The 21,966-nt window shown below is 36.4% G+C and overlaps 1 protein-coding gene across 5 annotated transcripts in view; it reads right to left on the minus strand.

The window, feature by feature from the left end:
• NECTIN3 (nectin cell adhesion molecule 3) overlaps positions 1-21,966 on the minus strand; it is a 157,958-nt gene that overhangs the window by 109,299 nt on the left and 26,693 nt on the right. For 4 of the 5 annotated variants that reach the window (XM_042031561.1, XM_042031560.1, XM_042031558.1 and 1 more), the window contains exons 3-5: positions 16,601-16,897; positions 14,720-14,837; positions 12,522-12,673 (exon numbers count right to left, since the gene is read on the minus strand). In XM_042031561.1, coding sequence (XP_041887495.1) covers positions 12,522-12,673; positions 14,720-14,837; positions 16,601-16,897 — 567 coding nt within the window. Of the gene's footprint in view, positions 1-1,258; positions 4,018-12,521; positions 12,674-14,719; positions 14,838-16,600; positions 16,898-21,966 lie in introns of those variants that run through there. The other variant, XM_042031557.1, reaches the window with a different exon arrangement.

Consider the following 21,966-nt stretch of genomic DNA (forward strand, 5'->3'; position numbering starts at 1 on the left):
TATACTTAAATAACTTGAAAAAAATGGAAAAAAGCTTTTTTTATGATTTCCTTAATGCTAAGGAATAAAGTCCTAGAGTAACAACTGGCAGAACTTATTTCCCTCCTCAAGATGAACGCAAGGCACCACCTCTGGCTTACACAACAGCTTTCCTGGCATAAGCTCCATGTGTCTGTCAGATACCAGCCTGGACACTATAAACTGTTCTGGCTTTGGCTGGGATAGAGTTCATTTCTTCTCAGGAGCGGGTACAGTTGTTTGGATTCAGCATGAGAATAATGTTGATAACCCACCCACATTTTAGTTTTTATTAAGTTGTGTTTATCCTAAGTCAAGGACTTTTATTTTGTGTGTGTGTCTCACGCTCTACTAATGAGGAGTTCACCTAACCACTGCATTTTAACTGGCTTAAGTTTAGTTTACACTGGGTGCCCTCTTCTTTTAGTGAAAAAGTCTCAACTAATGAATATTACATTCTTAGGTCCAGAATTCCTGAAGATGCCTTGGTCTTGTGATTACACCAGGAGAGTTTCTTGACTGCTTCATCCTAACTTCATGGTGCCTTTTCTTCTAGCAAATTCTGCTATAATGTTAAAGCATCAAAAAGTATTATACTTTCAATTGAAGTCCAGCCTTTGAGTCTCATTTTGGGTGAGATGACAATAACCACCCATTGGCTTCTGAACACCAGGAAAAATAGTAATATCCCAGCAAGTATAGTGACACACAGAAACTTAAGGGCAATTATCACAGGGCACACTCATTTTGGTTTTTTGAACTGCTTTGACAAAACATCAGTCTAACCAGTGGAATGATCATAAACCCAGACCACCATGCCAAGCTGAACAAGCCAGAGGGCACCTAAGATGCATGGTGCCACCTACAAAGCATTTTAACCACCAGAAATAGATGGGAATTGATTAACTCCAAGAAATACGGTTGAAGCTAACAAAGACAACAGAATGAAAAAACAAGGCTATTTTTAAGTATGCAATTCCTAGTTAGTTTATCAGCTGTGCTTGAAATTAAATGTTTTGGACAGTAACCACCTCCATTTATCATTCTCTTAATCTTCTTAAAAGAGTTTCTGAAGATGCTTGTTTTATAAGCTTAGGGCCTCCAAGGGGCAATACTGAACAGTCCATCTCAAACAGCTTGAACACTTCAGCACATTCTATCCAGCCTCTGGGTTTATTGTGCTTTTCCATCTCCAATTCTTAAGAACATACCTGTGAAGCATTTTTGAACACTACCTATGTTCCAGAATGTAAGAAAAAGTTTATTCACACAACAGCCATTTGTACGTACAATCAATTCTTTTTACAGTAGACTTAATGTACAAAACATTGCAACACGCGTAAGCCCTATCCCTATTAATAACTTCAACTCCAGAACATTTCAACTTCTTAACCCATATGAATTAAATATATATCTATTTTAAAAATCAAAGCAAAAAATCCACAGAGACAAAAGCAAGATATCCCATGTGGAAAACTGGTTTATGGTTATGTTTATTTCCAAGTAACACCATCTTTTAAAGATGATATATCAAGTATTTTTTATTTGAAGAGAGGTATAATCTCTTTATTCCAGAAATAATTTGGATCAGAACCCTCTGCTAGAAATTTCACTGCTTCTCTTGTGTTTGCACTCAAACTACAGATAACCGCAATATCACTTGCTATTGTTTTTGGGACTTTGGTCAATCATGTATCAGTACTCCATTAATCCAAACCCAAACTTAAGTTGTTTAGGGATGCTTTTCCATTTGAATTTCAAATAAAGCTGTTGTCTCAATCTTTTTTAAAGACATGCAGTCATATGCAATCACAGTGTATTGTCTACAACGCTCAATACAACTATTTTTGTGAAGCTCTAAATGCTGTAAGCTACCAAACATCATGAGGATAGAAAAGAACTTCCAGCATGAGTGCTCATGAAGCAGCTGTAATTATGCAGCCTATTTCACGTCAACGGTAGCAGAGACTTTTCCCTTTTCAGGTTTCAAATACTAATAGCCTTATCAGCTTCAATTTCCTCAAGCTAAACACTTAAAAATGGCACTTCAAAGGATTTACTATTCTACTTATGAATTTATCGTTGTTCTGCAATTCATCTAAAGTTATTTCATTCCGCCTCACAAAATCAGCAGATTTAGTTTGGTGAATCTGCTCAAGACAAAGTAGAACTATTTCAGATGTCAGACAAGATGTTTTAAAGAACATGTAAAATCAGTATTGATTATTCGCAGGGAAAACAAATTCACTGCGGTACAGAGACTGCACAAATCATCTGAATTCCTGTTTAGACTCTTTAGTTGCACCGTTGGAGAGTGCATTTTCAATACCTGAAGTAGCAGCGCAAGTGTCCTATTATTCCCTACTAATAATCTGAAACTCTGGTTACCCTCTTCAAAGCAGGCATTGTAACTTAGGCGGAAGCAGCGTAAAACCGCTGTTTTAAATTCTGGTCATAGAAACTCTAATGCTTTTTGGCACCTGGGAAAATAAGCACATTCACATTAGCCTCCAGCTTCGCAATCTATATGGGTGTTTTCTCCTTAGTTGTGTCCAATTGACCAGCTTTTAAGTTAAATGGTAAGATTCCCAAAAAGCCTCCAAAACAGGTCTCAAAAATTGCACCCTGTGTACTTGCAAAGAGTATCTTGTATACGTTAATGAGTTTTGACATCCTGCCAACTGCAGGCCTAACAAAACACCTTACTGTATGTATATATCCAAACACTAGAATAAGCTTTAGAAATCAATGACTATAAAAAAATAACTTTTCATCTTATTCAAATACAAGCCTTTGACCTGTTTACAGTTACTCCTCAAAATGTTGTTCATAAGTGAGTTTCAGTGCAATAACTTAACTTTTAAGTATATAGTTATAAGAAGGCTCATTAAAATGCTAAGAGGTATTCATTTTTATGCAGAAAAAACCCTAGAAAATAAAGCTTTAATTCTGCTGTAACTCATTTCAATTGGTAAAGTATTTTCTACATAGAAGCATTAAGTTTACCATGGATAGTACCTAGACTGGAGTAATTCAAAGCCCCCAAAGATTATATTTGATCATTGCCTTGGGTAAACTTATTTTTAAATCAGAGAGCCACTTTTTATTCTTAAACAATATTGAATGGCAACTTTAATTTAGCCTTTTTTTTTTTTTTTTTTTTACCTCTGACATAGACTAATATAAGCACTCTGTGTTAAAACTCAAATCTCAAACAGTAGTACAGCATTGGGGAAAAAAAAGCAGCTCAAATACATTTTCCCCAGATTCAGTATTTCCATTGTGTCAAGTCACAATATAAAAACCTTCAAAAAAAATTTTCGAAAAGTTTATTCCTCCTCTTGTGTAAGTATAAACAATCTGAAAGTGACCAGCCAATGAAGTGAACTGCAGGTACATGTTTAGTTTTCAGTGGTTACTACACATACCACTCCCTCCGAGATATTACCGCGCCATCTAAGTGAGAAACAAAGTCATCATCGTCGTAAAATTCACCACGCATGAAACTCATTCCAAATGTTCCACCTTCATGGTAATCCATTGGTCTTTCATAACGGTCCTGGTACCTGTTAGTATTGTCTATATTGTTCAACTCAGGTTTTCCAGGGTCTTCTAAATAATCCTTAGATATTAAGTTCATTGGGTGCTTTGTTTCTTTTTTTATACTGCCAGGGTAAGAACCCATATCATCTGACTGAAGGACATCTATTTGGGACTCTTTTTGCATATCTGATGGTGGAATGTAGCTCTTAGCAAAGTAGTCACCACGGAATGTCTTTCTTCTCCTATAGCAGGCAACTCCAACCAGAGTACCGAGAAGTAACAGTAAAAGAACCCCACCCACCACACAACCGACGATGATACCCCAAGTGTCGTCCTGCTTTGTTGGCTTTGATGTTGGGAAATTTATTATTCTAGGTTCTGTGGCTAAACCTGTGGTGCCATCAGTCGAAGGATGCCAGGGAACCGTGGGCAGTCGAGTGGTAGTAGTAGGAGGATCTAATGGAAAGAGCAAAGAAGTAGACAAGACACAGAAAAGGCACAGAATGTCAATGCGAGCTAAATCAGTTAAGGGTTTATAAGAAAGCAAAGTTGATGGGTATGTTCTACAAGAATAGTTTTTCATTCTCAACTTCATGGCACTATAAAAGTCTTAAATTGCTCACAAGCTTTGAACTAGCTTCCTGACACATGACTTTGAGTTAAGCTGCAGCAGGACAGAAAGTATGGAGAGTGAACAAAATAAAAATAACCTTCAGGCAGACAATTTGCCCTCCTCAAAGTAAGGAGATGGTTTTTCCACTCAGATGTTGACTGTTCATCATTTACCTCCTCCAAGGAGGAAAAACCCAAGTAGTCCTCTAACTTTCCATCCAGCCATAGGGAATTCTGGATCAAATTAACTGATTATGCTGCTGAGTCAATTATTCTACATTAAATTCCCCATTCAGAAATGATTCAGGGCACTGAATATAAGAATGAAAAACTATGAGTTGTATGCTCAGTCACGTGAACTATTGATTTTTAAGCTATTCTCTCCAAAAACATTTGTTTCATTAATAAAACTTACTCAGCCTCACCTTGGGATTAGTGAAAGAAGCATAGTTAAAAATGGCATGTATTAATCTCAAAGTAACACTTATGTTGAGCAAGGAGACTTCAGGTTTTTAAAATAATAAAAAAAATTAAACATTTGAACCAAAAATTATTTCTATGCATTCCTTCTATAAGCCATTTGATCCTTCATGCACAAAGAAATTTCCATATTTATTCCTCAATATAAAATATCAACTGATTTCATGTCAGGTTATGCATGTAAACAATAGACTGCCAGGTACCAAGCTTCTCCAGCATGCAGATTTTTCCTGTGTTCTTTAGGTCTACTGGAGATGTATGCATCTGTATTGCAGACAAGGTTCCAAGTGACAGGCTGATGACACTGAGATTATACCAGTCAATCATAGTATTACATACAACTCCACTTCTTATTTCTATGCCACACTGAAAAAAAATTACTTTTTGCCTTGCCCAATGCAAGCTGATTATTTTAAAACCAATAAAGCAATGTTATTATAGCTTGAACCTTTCAGAGAGAATATTACATGGACAGCCAAGTAGCTCATTGTATCACGTTATTTAGTTAAATGCCCATAAGCAAGATTCATGAAAGCAGTACTACCACCACAGTAGAGGCACCCTAAATTTACCACCACAAAGAGTAAACCAGATAGAACTAGAGCTCTGTCAAGCTTTCAGTTATTTGACAAATCACAATTATATAGCCATAAATATGATTTTTAACCTTGCTACTGAGAGAACGACATAAAATTTTCTCATACTAGACAGAATTCTCACATTTGTCACGATCAGTACACACCTTGCTGCTGAATGCAACATTTTAAGCATCACATAAGTAAAGTTTTACACAGATTTTCAGAGGGCATAATTATATTCCTTAGCTATGTAAAAAGTGATGGTTCATTAGGGAACTATACGTAAATGGAATTAATTTGACAGAAGACAAGAAATGGAACGAGAAAGATGCACTACCAAAATGAATAAGAAGAATTCAGATTATGATTTTAGTAAAAATTGATTTGAAGTAAGTTTGACAATTTAACAAAGAAGTAGAGATTAAAGAATAAAGTTTACCAGGGTTCTATGTCCCACACATCCCTAGGTCAAGAAGTTCAAATCTCTCTTCCTTGAAAAGGTATTTGCTTTAGACAAAAGATTTGTGAGCTTAAAATACAATTTCAAACAGTAACAGCAAAATCCTTCCAGGCTATATATACTTGTTTGATTTTAATTAACTGGCTTCATAATTGTTTTGCCTCTGATACTGAGGTCTTAAGTCCTATCCTCCACATCCACAAGAATGTAGTATTTGCACCCTGGCAAATTTAACCATAGCATATGTGAAATAAGCACAGTAGCAATTACAACTTTATTAATATATTAGAAAGTCAGCATTTTACAGAAAGTTTTCCCTTCAAAACTTCCCGTTCATCTACAATTTGTCAGATTGTCCAGCTGCATTACAGACAAGAACTAATTAACATTAAATCAATTGCAAACATAGGATCAATTAAGCATTTGTTTATATGTATTCCTGCAACATGATACCTCTAAGGTCTATTTGTTTTGGTACCTTTTATTGTTGAAGAATGACAAAATTAAAACCGTCCCTTCTTGTTTATAAGGCCAATTACAACTAAGAATATTTGAGTTAGCTTCTCATGTCACCCAGGGCTTTCTAAATGTAAAGCTAACTTTTTTTTTTTACTTCCTGTACCAAGCAAATTTCCCAAATAGAGAGCAACATTAAGATCAGGAATGCCAAAGTTTGATGCCTACCTCATAACATTTTGCTTGCAAATCATATCTCAAATGCCATCTCCAAATCAAGAAAATGCCACTCTTATCTGTGGCTATGGAAGACAATATCATTTCATATCAGCAAGTTCTTTAACTATAATATTTCACATAATCACTGACATGTTTGAGTTTTTAATGCTTTCCACAAAACATTAAGGGCATAATTTAAATTTTGTTTCATATGACACTTTATTGAAAAGCATCAATTTCCTACTGATGATTTCCTTTAACATTTTACTTGGGACCCAATGTTTAACAGCTCTTGTCTCTTTCATTGATATAGGCTTCTGTCATTGCACAAAGCACAACAACATATTAAAATATCCATGCAGGCCAGGGAGCTAAAAGTAGAAGAAATTCTGGAAAAATATTTGGGTTTAGTTTAAATGCATCTTGATTTCAATTTTTGTCTCTTACTATGTTCTGGTCCCTGTTCAAATCCTTAGTACATGCACCCTGTAATAATGATGAGGACAAGCAAAGACCTCAGAATTTCTTCTACTTTTACATAGCTACCACCCCCACTAAAATAAGAGACATAACTGAAGAAAGCAAAAACCAATTTTCTGGTATGAACATAGCAAGTCAGCTGGCTCCTTCCATACACATAAAGAAGCCAAGTTTCCCTAGTTGGTTTCAAAGCCTTTAACACAGTTTTCTGCCAATAAAAGCAAGACTTACTCTTGACTTCAAATGAAGCCCTGATACCACCTCAAATTAAAGGACCATGTTCCCTGTGCACTGCTTAGTTTTCACTCTAATAATTATTTTCCAGATGTTTCCCATGGAAGTCAGTACCAACTTTCAACAGTGTCTATTACTGTATCCTACAGCTGTAGGAAGGAGAGAAGAGAAGATCCAGCAGACAGGAATTGTGCAGCAAGATTGATTTAATTATTTTACAAACTCTTTTATAGACTTTTTTCTTCATAGTCTAATTGAACAAAGGATCAGCCACCCCTTGGGGGTGATTGGCTAGAATCCTAAAACATCCATTGTCAAAATATTTTTCTACTGTACCATAAACATAGTTCTACAAGGTCGCAGGTGTTCATGGTTTACAGAACTCTGCAAATATCTTCGCATGAGAGAAAAGTATCTCACAGGCTTAGAAAGAAAAATTCTTGCTAGCAGCAATATTGTATCCACAAGTGTCAGTTTGATATTTTTATTTTTCCCTGAAATGCCTACTCTTGATATAGTTTTCTCAGCTCTTGCAATTCCAACACCTTATCTTCAGCAGGTGAGTTTCTACAACTAAGTTTAGTACAGGCCTCCAACTAACATGACATGTTTCGTGTCCCAAACACTACATCTTCCCGCTTCAATCCTCCTGCGGTACCACATCCTTCAAATGTCTGGGACTCACCTCTGCCTCTGCACCAATTCAAAGCCAACAATAAGCAAAATGTCAGTGAGATGAAAGTAGAAAGAGATGGATGAATCATCCTTAAAACCAGGTCGCTATCTTCAAAGTCTTACGTTTAAGTCCTGTCTTGGTATTATCAGCTTATCATTGTAAAAAAATCAACTAGAGAACACAATATTCTTAAACCATAAACCATTTTGGATTTAGCCCACTATGAAGTATTTGAGAGGTAAAGTGACCAGCTCTGTAACAGATAAAATAATTCAATATTGGCACAATCTCCTTGGGTTTAAATTTGTCATTTAAACATTACAGAAATAAAGTTTTGGAAGGAAAGGTTCCTTGGAGAGTTGTTGTGTATTAACATACAGTCAAAGTCCGCCTGGTCGCAAAAGCCACAACAGAGTGGCCAAAAATAGCTCTCCCTATTTGAAAAAAAACAACCCCACAACATTCAAGATACAAATGTCCCCTTTTTTTGCCTCCTACAAAACAAGGATCTATCAATTACTTCTAATCCAAAAGTGAGTTGGCTTTGCACAAATTACAAGATCTCTCTTTGTACCTGTCATTTTATTGAGTGTCAAGTATCTGCCTGTATATGTATTACTTGTATGTTTGCAGAGATACATACATACTTACTACTGTGTCTTACTGTTCTTTCTAAATTACCCTTAGATGTTAAGTACTTAAAAATTAAATAATAATTCTGTGCAGCTGGGTCTTAAAAACTGCCCCTTTATTTCAACTTCTGGAAAGCTTATGTAGTAACTCCTTTATGACATGGCAGGGGAAGTCAGCTTTCCATGTTAGAAGACTCTAAATGTCTAAGAGTAAATGATTTTGAAATTTATCATTCTTTCTTTCTCCAACCATTGCTACTCTAATGTTAGGTAACAGGTGAGGACACTGCATAACCCCCTCGCCACAGTGTCTTGCCTACAAAGGTTCCACACTGGAGCTAAACATTTGCCTTAGGATTATTTTCAGTGTGTGTCCCCCCACATCTATTTTGGCAGCATAATACGAAGATTTCTCTCATCAATCATCCACTTTCAAAGTTCAGTGTGCTTCTGTGGTTTCTAGCTGGGATTTTCATGCACCAAATAAAAGATTTTGGTGGTTTTTTTGGGACACAAGAGAAACTTTTTATTAACTTAACCTCCAGCATGGAAGAATATTCAGGAAGACCACTGAAATTTCAAAGCCTGCTAGACCAGGAAGCAAAAGCCCTTTGCTAAAGAGCAGTTTGTCAACATCCCTTCCAATATGTAATTTAGAAAATAAAAGAGTGCCTGTATTCACAGTGCACTCTCAGAACAGAGGTTTATATATGAAGCAGCAAAAAGTAAAACCAACCATCAGCCTCTGCTGTTAATCCTGACAATGCCCACTCTACAAGAAGGTGACCCTGTACTTAAAAACAACACCTTCCTAGGTCTGCTGCCTAACAAAGGCTGGCTTTACTTTTAACAAAAGTAATCTCTTCCAAAGGCTGTCATGACAGAGGAAGTATCGCCCTACCTTAAGGCAAGTCTCACAGGTCACCTCTCCCTTGCAAGGGGAGAAAGGGAAAGCCTCAGTAAACAGCATGAAGGTGAAGAAACACAGAGCCAAGAAAACAAAGTTCAATTCCTTGTGTAAGAAAACTGAGTAAATCAATACTGTATGAGGAAGTGCTTTATATATCAAGCTGACAGCTTGTTTTGGTAAACTGTTACTTCAACACCTGAACTCCACGAGGAGCACAACTTGCTTTTGCTGGACAGCTATGGAAAAGGTTTAACTTTACATCATCAAATTAATAAAAATACCAAAGATAGCTGTGCCTTAAAAGCAATATAAAAAGAAGTATCAGGCTTCAAGTGCCATTTCAGTATTTCTCTATTCCTACAAAGATGTATCATCTCCTGAAACTAAAAGCTGATGAATTTACCATTTAGTTCCGGTCAACTACTTGTCTTTCATTTCTGTACTCCAAGAATATTAACCAAGTTTAGGAACAACAGAACTTATTAAGAATATAGCTTTGACTTTTTTAACAATGAATATCAGGACCAAAAGCAAGTTTTTGCTCAGCTTGCATTCCAATTCTAAAACACATTTCGACTTCTTTTCTAGCAGTTAAAAAGCTTGACAACTACCAGCATCGCGACTGTTCAGAAACATTAACTTCATAAATCCTTTTTGACAGCGTCATAATTAAAATTTGAAAGATGGTGTGATCATACAGCTTTGTCCCTTAACTTTCATGTTTCACTTCACATTTTATGCCAAGCTTTATACAGTGGCTAAGAGCAAAGATAGAAAAATAAACTAACTGATTATTTCAGCTTATTGCTCTACACTGCAATATCTGCTCTACACTGCAATATAATGCTCTATCACTGCCATGTTTGCCATTAATAGATACCTGGTGAGTTAAGTCAAATATTAAAGGTGGTAAGTGCTTTGATTATTAATCACTTGCCCAATCTGCATCATTTAAGGGCATTTCAGTTATTTAAAGAACCAATCATGCTGAGAAGTTATTCTGAACAGTTACAATAAATTGTGCTTAGTATTTGTTTCTGAAAACAATACAGGTGTTACACTAATAATTGCTTCACCTCTCCCATTTTTATCAAGTCTCCTATATATGAAAAGTTTATATGCAGTGCTTTAAACCAGTGTGTCAGCATGATCAACATAACACTTCAAAAGACTGAAATTTACTGTCAGCTAAACCCTTTGTTGTTACTGGTGCACCTAACTGGCAGAACCATGACCCTGTATGATTCCTCACTAAGTGAGGCTCAGTTTTGTCACTCCCTGAAAACAGCTAAGGTTTGCTAATTGCAGTTAAATTACTACAGTACGACAAAGTTGCCGAGCACAGCTGAAAAGCCACACACATGTAAACAGCGTCCATCAGTTCACAGCAAAGACCAACGACTGCAGCTTATCTATCTCTGCACTGAGCTGGTTAAAATGGTCTAACATTTGCATTAGGCTAGAACATAAACCATCACCACTGCCCGACTAACCTGTATGCCTACTCTGCTTTTCAAAATCTTGATTCATTTTAGGAAATATTATCTATGACTTCCTAGTTGGCCTGTTTTAGTCTGTTAGCTGAAAACATAATTTGAATGACAGCCTTCTGTTTCCATTCATGACAGTCACAGTAAAAAGTGTAAGGTCTACTTACAGCAGATGATATTCACAAAACTGACAGTTTGAATAATAGGGGACTTTAAAAACTTCTCCCCACTGCTTAGTTAGAATAGGGCTGAGAACAGAGCTATAAACTGCACTGTTATTTTTTGAGCAAGTGTATTTGAAAGTTATATTCTAGTCAAATGTTTCACCCTATTTAAAGATATTATGATTTTTTAAATTAATATTTCTTAAAACGTGCCAGTTTTTGTAATTGCTTTGAGACTGCTATGCAGCCATGAAGTCTCCTCCACAGAAGAGGCATTAGAACCAAAACATTCAAAAGTAACACTCACAGAAATAACTTTCATAACAACTGGCAGCACTTGAAGTCTTTTAAATTACATAAAATTCTAGCCATTAAGTTGTTTACAAGTGATTCCACTGTCTCAAACTATTTATAAGTTTCCAGTGAACTAGCTTATTGACTACAGTTAATTAGAATTTACTAGCTTTCCACAGTAGCCTACAGTGTAGTTACGGCACTGACTGCAACACCATCATTCATTCTAAAGATGCAGACAACTGTCAAAAATGAATTCTGACTGATGTGGTCAGTACTTCAATTCTCATTCTCATTTTAACCCTTAAGTGTTCATACGGAGTTTTAACAAAGAAGTCATTTATGTTTGTATCAGTCATCTTTGTATCATCTAACAGGCCAACATGCACTCTGACACGCTGCTTAATGAAATAACTAATGTCAAGAACTTACTGAAAAGCAGCAACATAATACAACAGAATGAAGTTTTAATTTTCATGTCTATTATCTTCCTCAAAAAATCCTTTAATATTTATAGGAGCATTTATTGTTCAAGCTAAATATTAAATTAATTTAGCTAATGCCTTATGGAAATCTGAACAGCTTTTCCACACTTGCACAGAACTATTCATGTGTACAATAAGTCATGCTGTTCTTCCACAAAAAAGGTGCCATGGTAAAACATTAATTACATTGTGTTAATGATAAAAGGATGCATGTTCGAACAGCAGTAGCACTGAACAGACACACAAATTTGCTAGATGATACTAAGTAGATCAGCAAGAGTTCTGCATGAGGTATTTAACTTGATGATTACTGGGTATCTGCATCCTGAGAAAATGACACAAGTAACTGGAGTACAACAGAGATACTCAGAACATAACCCCAACTTCCTTAAAACAGAGCATCTTTAGCTTTTCTAAATGTAGTTGTTCCCCTTCCACCAACAGCTGTTTTTTCAATTTTTTACAAAGTACTGTTTATTGCAGTCAGTAAGTCTTGTCAAACACAGGTTAACACTGCAAAAAACCATCAGTTTAACTATCAAGAGAAAATAATCATCTCAGAAGCACTTTAACCTTAAGAATTTCCACTGTATGTTGCTGTTCAAGAGTCAGTTTAATCCCAAATTGTGCTACAGCTTTTAAGTCCACACTTTCAACAGCTTTTCACACAAAAACCATATATATTTCATATACTTCATGCAGCAACTGGCTCTTCAGTTTTCTAATTCAATCACTGACAAACAAAAAGTTCCAAGTTAACATACTGTCTTTGTTGAGAAGTAAGACTTACCTAATATGTAGATAGTCTTCTGATCACTTCTCTGACCAAGAGCATTAGTCACCTTACACACGTAAGTCCCAGTGTAGTTGTAAGTCAAAGGGCTGCTGAACTGCAGAGTATTGTTAACAGCCAATAGTCCTTCAGGCCATTGTCCATCCAACCTAAAAGAACAGTTATACTTCAAATGCGTATATTTACAACTAGTTTAAATAGAAGTTTAAAATAATCTTTCCAGTAATCTATAGAATGAATTTTTCACTGTGCTCTGACACTTCCCATGGGCTTTCCTTCAATATTCTCAGTGTACACCTGAAGATTTATTTAGTATTTAATTTCTGGGACAAATCCTTTAAATGTCAGATCTGCTGGATCTAGCAAGCTGTCTAAAACCAGCACTACTACAGCTAAGAAAAATGCACCTCAAAAGAACTTGGAAGAACAAGACAAGGCAAGCTCTGAAAATGAACAATCTAACTAAGAAGCACTTCCGCTGTCAGGATTATCTGCCTGTTCATTTGCATCCAGCTGAGCTATCACAGTAAATCTTTCTGTCCATACTTGCTTAATTTAGAGGACATTTTGACTAGAACTTCTGTGCAAGAATTCAAGCAGTTTCTCCTCTCCTGAGCTGCCTTTTCTCATCTCCCACCACTTTTCTGTCTAAATTACAGCACTGAAATGGAATATGGTACTTGGTGATACACCTGGGGAAACAACTGGTTAAAAAAATTTATTTTTTATCAGCTGACTTTTTAAAGTCTATCATTTCCTTGTACAATTCTGCCTGAGATTGCAGTAACAATTGTGTAAACACGACAGAAAAAGGGGAAAGGGCAAAGGCCTTGGAACTATTTTAACAGAGCTGCCAACTGCCCATTAAACACGTGTCTAATTTCATGCCATTGAAACCCATTTTGATTTATCTAAGTACCTATTAACATCTAAGCAGGTCTAAATCAATATTCAAACTAGATCACTAGATGACTATCTTGAAAGCATTTGGTAAGTTATTTTTTAAGTAGTATTGAACAAAAAGTTAACACTAAATGCAATCTTCAAAAAATGTGGTTCAACACAACATTCCTACTCCTTTGCTGTGATTATTGCCCAGAATTGCTTCAGCCACATAAAGCTGATAAAAGCCATCAGGCACATACTCTGTAATTCACAGTACCAGAAGTATTTGTTTCAAGATACATAAAACAGTCAATTGGTTTGAAAGGTCTATTATAATAAAATTCTCATACATGCAACATTTTAAAATATTACTAACCATGAAAATATCACTATCCCAGTAAATACAATGTCATCTTGGATTCCAAGGGATACAAGGTAGTACAAGGTAGTAAGGTAGTTCTACAACCTATTGTAATCTGACAACAGTAACACAGCACACAGTTCAACACAGCACTTCTCATTTCTTCAAACTCAAGGTTCCCTTCTTTTACATAGATTTCACCCCCTACACATGAAGTTCCTCATTCACCAGTGCTACAGCTTTTTGGATGGGTTTTGTTGTTGCTCAAAAAGGCACACCAGGTTTATTCCAGAAAATTTAGATTTCCTATACAAGTTTGTTCCATTTTGTTTAGGAAATCTAATATTCACCTCTGAAGCTTGAATGGCTTTAAATGTATTTAAATAGGTTTATTTCTTCTAGAATTGTAAACAGTGGTTGTATTGATTAGTTCTTACATATGTTTGAAATTCAGATGAGAGAACTGAGAACCCAGTGCATCTGAAGAAGCAAATGGTACTGCTGCTAAAGCTTTTTTTAAACATAAGAATTTTTATGTGCTGAAATTTCTAAGCCTGGGATGGGGATGGCAGTCCATAAATTCAAAAAATGTGGATGCCTTGTAAGCTTTTTAATTTTTTCATAAGAGGCATATATAAATAACAGTTGGATCCATTCTGGATTTACTGGTCTTTGCTCTACATGTAACACACAGAGCTTCGTCCACCTTGAGTAACTAAAGAGACTTTACCCTGAGAGTAATGACAAACTGTTTAGACACAAATTTTCAAGATATCCACTCACTTGTATTCATACAAACACATCTTGTATTCTCCTTTTAAAAAGCTGAATAAAACCATTATGACCAATACAAATCATATAATCTTTGTTTTCAAAACATGCATTTACTGTAAGCGAAGTTATTATACCACTTGAATCGTGTGGGAAGTCCCTTTTCATAAATATTTACCTGGTCCACATAAATTCCATAGGTAATGGGTTTGCGTCAGCATTGCATTTGAGCTGAACATTCCCTCTTCCAATGAACCAGTTTCCATCATAGCCAGTTACTGAAACTTCTGGGGCATCTGACAAAAAAAAGACTTCATCTATCAACAACCACAATTTTTACATTAAAAGTGAATTGCATTTAAGATCAACAGAACAGAAGGGTACTTTTTGGGACGCTTTTTGAGAGGGATATGTGCTTTAGTTGTTGGTTGCCCTTTTGTTTTTAATTTAAATACCACCACCAAAATATACAGAGAACATGATGCAGCTCCAAGCTACAGCATTAATATGCAGCAGTGAACAAATTGTTTTAAAGTGCAACTTTCCTATTGTGTTTTCAGCAACCACACAGTACCCTGGGGAAGTGAGAGGACTTCAGGAAAAAAAGAATCAGTTTCATGTCTTTGGGACATGAGGAATGGTAAGTTAGAACTACTTTTCACTAAAAAGATACAGCAAAGGATCAGAAACAACCTTGGGAGAAAGCAGGTAATTAGGAAATCACCAAGAAATTCACAGACGCCAACTATAAAGATTAAATTATCCATTGGCATCAAAATGTAGAATTATTTTATGGCTCTAAGAAGCCAGGAGGTGATTTTAGAGAGGCCTTGGCAAAATATTCAAAAGCCAAGGAACAGATGAACCAGTATGATTTGGGACAAGCTCTGAAGCGGAGATGGAGGAGCAGTTGCAAAGCTACTATGTGTCAGGGAAGACTGAAGAGCACACACTGCTTCTCATTTGCTGCTGTGTACCTTACTATACAATTTTGTTAGAAATTCTGAAACATGCATTAACGCTAATCTCAGCTAAAAATATTAAGACCAACTTGCATCCTCACTTTACTTTCAACAGGAAACAATTCTCTTATTCACTGTTTGAGACAATGATGGGAACAAATCCTCTTTAGTTTTATTTCTGTATCAATGGCCCTCCAACCTAGAACTTCATTTCAAGATCAATAAAATAAAGCAGTGCTAATCATTATTTTATGCCAAAATAAGTGATTCTTTACCAAACAGAACAAAACCAAAGCAAAATCAAATTCTAGTCAAATCAAAACAGCCAAATCTACTTTTTCCAGCCACTACATTTGTTCTGCTTGAACTGACAGACTTCTGTGATTTAGGAACTTTAAAGCAGCACACAGCCAAGACAGAACACCAAGGAACAACGTGAAAATAGTTGGTTTTGTTCATATATGCAGTGTCTAACAAATGGACCACATGCCTAAAGCTTATTTGTCTTAACTGGTTTTAATTAAGCAACATTGTAAGCCACCTTGCTTTGCATTCATGTGTTTTAAAAGCCATAAATTTTTTAAAGAAGGCCGGTACAGATTTGAATTATATGAGCCATCGGAAGCAGAATAACAAACGCTAGGCATGTATGTACTATGTTCTTGTTTCCTTACACTAGTTAGAGTGGACAAAGGTTGGTGAATAACCTGAAAATAACTTATTGACCACCACAAGATCTATTTTCAACTTAACATCTCAAACATGAATCTTCATTAGCATTCTTTTTTAATTCTGCTGAAATTGTAAGACACTATAAACAGCTTATGGATCAACCCCCATGTTTACCCATGATTCAATATCCAAAACAGTAGAAATGTAACAGTATTCTAGCTTCATGACTTTATTTTCAATACAGAGACCCTAGGCTTTTACTCCTGCCTGACCTGCCCCTTATCACAGATTTTCTATATGGTTTTCACTTCCTTTATTTTCCTGAAGCAGAAAGTGCTCATCTCCTTTCTGTGCAAGGTATACACTGATTAAGGGGGTGGTTGCAAGATATGTACCAGGCAGTAATTACCTCACAGAATACTTACACTGTATGTCCAGCATGTAAGGGTATCGTATCTCCTTTTCAAAGGCAGGGTGCCTCACAATGCAAGTTATGTGTCTTCCTCTTGCAAATCGTGTCGGGACAATCACATACTGACTTACAACTGTCACTGTTTCATTTGGAAACAAAGTAGAGGTGGATTCCATTTCACCAAGGCCTCCTTCCCAGTCAATCTGTGCAGCAGGTTTTCCAGTGGCTGCTGTACAAGTGGCTGCTATTGTCCTATTTGCACCATCTATTAGAGGGTTTGGACCTTTCGTTAAGCTCACAACAGGTTCAACTAAGAAGAAGGAGAAAAAGTAGATTTAAACAAGAAAGACTCCACATCTTTGAAACTGTCACTATGTAAAAGTCAGACAAAATCTAATCCATTTGCAAATGTTCATGTTAATCAGACATCCTAGACATAAGACCACGCATATCTCAAGAGATTATAGCTCTACAAGGCTTTGGCCTAATGACACTATCCCCCCTTGTCCACTCATTCAAGTTCAGTGTTGTTCATTCACTACATTTAATGCACTGTCAGGGAATTCCAGAATGGTTAGGTCCAAAATGCCAATTGCAGTGCTCCAGTTGCAGTGTCTGACAACAGAGAGCTTAAGGTATTAGACTGAAATTACACCACAGGTTTTTTTTCAAAAAGCTTAGATTCTGCTGCATTTTCAAGCATTCAAGAATTAATCTGTCAGTTTGTGCCACTTGAAAGCTACTTCAGAGTTCTAACACCCAACATTAAGAGTTTAAGCTTTTATTGATCAGTACAATACAAGTTACTTCCATGCTGCATCTTCATTATATATACATACTGCACATCAAATAAAGGACATAATATGTACAAATACACATAATTGTATATAAAATTTATCTAAGTTTTCAATATACAAAGTAATTGTTTCTATATAAAATAAAATTTTGCCTATATATATATACATGTTCTTGTGAATGAATCCCTATAAAAGTTTAAAAAATGGAACTCAATACTAAGTCTAAGTCTAAAGAAATCTGCACGTGGAAGGATGTGATTTCCTTTTTGTAAAGCCACTGCTCACCCCAAAAGTCTAGAGACTTGGGGAACACACCTTTTTCTAGAAGGAAGTTGAGTTCCTCATGTACGAGTCTACTGCTGAAAGCCATAGACTAAAAAGCTTTTAAAAAATTTCCTTCTGATTTAGCAAATCTGTTTCAGCCCTGTACGAGCCACCCACCAGTTGCAGCCCAAGTCGGAAAAACTACCTGGTGCTTCAGATACAAACCACAGCTGGGCTGTTTTATACTGGCCCATTTGTGTTACCAGTTCTGTAAGGGACAGGTTTGCAGTAGTGCACCAGCCTATTCCACAATCCTGGTCCTTCGCTCTAATCTGGCTACCGAAGTCCTCTGAAGGGAGGTCATTGCTACTCACCATAATGCTTCAGAATCCACCTCAGTGGATCAGCCCTCACTAATCACAAAGCAGAGACAAGTCTTGCAACTTCTGTGCCTTTCAGCATCCAAGAAGAAGGAGAAAGGTTAGATCATGGAATTTCTTTCCAATAAATTGAAGCTGACCCACACACACATCTTGTAACAGAGTAGAGCAAAGTTCACAGTACCTGGCAAGTTCTCCAACTACCTACACCTTCCAAAGATAACTGGCTACCAAATATTTTCAGCTTGAGCCCCTTCAGTGCCAAGATCAGTTTTTGATTGTTTTCTGCTCAGTCTAACACTGCTCATGTCTGAAACAGGTGGTTTATTATTTCTCAACTATGCTAAAGGGAAAGGCAACTATTAAATAGATAACCTTATAAAATGAGTTTTCTGTTCTATGCTTAGAAGTGCTTGAATAATAGAAATTGTTATGAAGCTGAAGATTGTTTAGGCAGATACTGAGAGCAAATTATTTTCTACTTTGTTTCTCTGAATGGCTGCCCTCTGAGATCTGTTAGTAACCCTACTGAAAGTAAACCAATAACAGTTTTTTTCTGCCAAGTTCCACACTCACTCTTCTAGATCTGAAGCATTTCTAATAGAGCTTCTTTAAAAATCTGATTCCCTGCTCTCCAACACCAGCAACAGCTAGCGCTTTCTGCAATAAGCTTGGATATCTGAACTGATGTACATATGAGGCATTGTATCATCTGGATAAAAGCCTTTACATAGCTTTGTTATTTGACCCACAATTTGGTTTTCCTGATTTAACATGAACACTACTGCCTCGTTCACTGGTAGTGACTTCTTCAATAGCTTCTGTAGTATTACTAAAATGCAGAAGTAAACACCCAAATTTATATTTAGAGTTTTACATGCATGAAGATTCTAATTTTTGCTGTATTCCTTCCCAAGATTTCCGTAACAGTAAAATCAACTAAATTAGCAGCTATCATTAGCATTTCATGCCAAAACTGTAGACTCCAATAATTTCAACTAATAGGAATAAAAGCTTGATATGTTCTATTCCTTTGATTTTTCTTTTTAAAAAAAGTATGCAACCACATAATTTTTCCTCCACCTCTTTGTGAAAGGATACGTAAGTAAACAAGAACTCTTAGTTGCAGACATCTCCAGACCCAAAGTAGACTAGTCAGTACTGGACTCTTAAAGTCTTCAACTAGCCAGAAAGCATGATAGACTAATTTAAAATGCCTACTTTCTCCTATTTATATATATAATTATCATTATAAGGAAAAAACCTACTTTCTCAAGTGATACCAGAGATTTGTTAGAGTTCATTGTGTAATACTTAGTTTTACACTTGTCAACCAGAGACAAAGGTGAACTATTCAAAACTACTCAGCCTCATAAAATATACTTATTCCCAATCCTATGTGTTTCCGTGCTCTAGTTTTTTTATACATCACAAATGTATAAAAGGCTTCTACTGTCACATCTTCCCATAAATTGTGATTCTTGTACTACACACCAACTGCAAGATAACTAAATAGCTGCATACTAAAAAATGGAAAGCAGCTGCTGTTAGGATACTTATTTCTATAGTTTATCATTTAGGACTACTTTGTCCCAGCAACTGAAGCAAAACCAGCAGAAGCCCAGCTACTTATTCTATGGCCTTTCTAGATGTTTCAGTCATGGATTAAGAGAAGTATCTGGTGAATGAATCCATAATTACAAGGGGCCATTGGCATCTCATCCCTCACAGTGTGAAACAGTTTTACCATTTTCAGTTTGGAAAAGAGATCACTCAAAAAGTATGGGCTTTGGAAGTTTTGGGGTTTTTCTGTTTTTCTGTTTTGTTTTTTTTTTTTTTTTTAAAGAGTAACTTCTATATGCAGTCCTCTTATCCCAGGACCATTCAGCATGCCATGTGAATCACACTGAATCATGTGATTTTCAGTGACTTTCACTCCTCACAGTGTTGGTGGAGGACACATGAGGCAGCTGGAAGAGCATTAGAGAAGCTACTACAGCCACTCAGTAGAAACATTATGCTCTATTCAGGTCAAATGAAAAGTATGGTGAGGACAATATCTGGCAAAGGAAGAGACTAACCCCCTAAGATCCAAAAGCAGGACCTGCTTCCACAGTGTAAGAGTTCCATCTAAAGCAACATTATGGCATGAATTGCATTTGAATATTAAAGATGTGATGGCTGAAGCATGGAAGCTAGATGTGCAGCTGTTCAAAGGTCTCAACTCATTTGCCAATCTGTGCTTGCCCTTTCACTGATTCATGACCACCACCTAATTTAACCCTGCTTATTCTACCTTCACCTTATGTTCAACATGGACAAATCAGAAATCTCTCACTGCTTAAGTCCTGACACTTCTTTACAAAAAAATAACATAATACAGCATCCAGACAAGAGCCTTAAATCCTACTGCATTATGTTTTAAAGAAAAAAAGCTGCTTCTTGGTTTTCATGTACTTCATAAGCCTTTTTCAATTGCTTCTGCGCATACTGGGCACAGGAGGTCTGGATGAAATTGGCATGATTACAACACAAAAAAGATTATTTCTTCCTGTCATTAAATTCACTAGTTCCTTGGCAACAGCATGACACTGGGAATTGTCATCCCCTTCATCACAACTGACATGTACTTGATTAACCTCTTTCCAAAACAATATTTCAAGTTCTTATTTTCTCTTGCCTCAAAATCAGCAGCTCTTTCTGTGTACCTTATCCTGTTTGCTAATTAATGCTTAATTATTAACTTACTAAGGTTGTTTTCTTGTTTTAGTAGTTTGGGGCGCCCGCCCCCCCCCCTTTGCTTTTTTGTCTTAAGGCCAGTCAGTTCACTAATTTGTCATCTACTTGATATTTTTTCTTGGCCCAGAGTATTTATTCCGTAGTACTTAAGAACATGTACATCTCATCAACTAGCACTTCTCGAACACCATTACTTCATTAGAATTGTCTGAGAGGATCCAGTGTCTATACTGCCTGACACACATCATCTTTTAATTCCTAACTGGAAGAATTTCTGCATTAGAGTGTCTGGGATCTAATTCACATCGTGATAGACCTATACCTTTGACACTCATCCTTCACTTGTAGCATTGGTAAGAGCTAGACTGCAGAAGAAGACGACCTACTTTATCACTACCCATGATGAGAAATCCAACTTAGCAAGACAGAGTCAAACCAAACCAAGTACTTTAAATAGTCATGGACAGCACTCAAGTTAGGAACATAAAAATTATGTCAGCTCCGCAAGCTACCCTGTAACAAGGCATCTCTTCTGCCTTGAGACTTCAGTTTGCCTCATTTGGTTAGCAACTTGGGAAACCAACAGCTTGACACAAAAATTATTTGCCATTTTTTGCACAAGTTTAACAAACCAAAGTTTTAGCAAAGTTCAATATATCTGTTTGACCTTAAAAGCATTTTCATATTTTCACTGTGTTAACCTCTTCTTTACAGTGCATTTCCTTAAGACAATATGAAGCAGTAAGCAAAGCAAACTGCGAGTGGGTAAAGTCACCAAACACGGCAAGTCTGTTAAACTCAGGGCGCAGAAGAGGTTCTAAATATGGTCTTAAATGATCAGTGCACTGTGGCAAAACACAGGGCATTTTACCTTGAACTTAATTTTTCCTTCCATTTGTCTTCAGTGTCTCTACCTTACAGTGTAAAAGCATCTACTACATGATTAAGTATGTCCACTACACATGGGAAGGAAACAAATTCTTTGCTAAATAAGAACAGACAGGGACTAGGAAAAAAGGCAGTCCTGCTTCAACTGGAAACAGCCTCAGCATTAGGACAGGAACTTCTTTCCTTACTTAAGGGAAAGTTTTTTAGACCAGTGGGAGAATGCAGTCAGATTGAAGATTTTTTTAAGTCACATTAAGATTTAAATTAGAGCTATTGCATGCCCTAAGATTCTGATGAGCTTGAATTGCTGA

This window comes from Corvus kubaryi, unplaced genomic scaffold (genome assembly GCF_017639235.1).
Source record: "Corvus kubaryi isolate FWS band 111438036 unplaced genomic scaffold, C.kubaryi_AGA036_p1.0 37341, whole genome shotgun sequence".
NCBI classification, from domain to species: domain Eukaryota; kingdom Metazoa; phylum Chordata; class Aves; order Passeriformes; family Corvidae; genus Corvus; species Corvus kubaryi.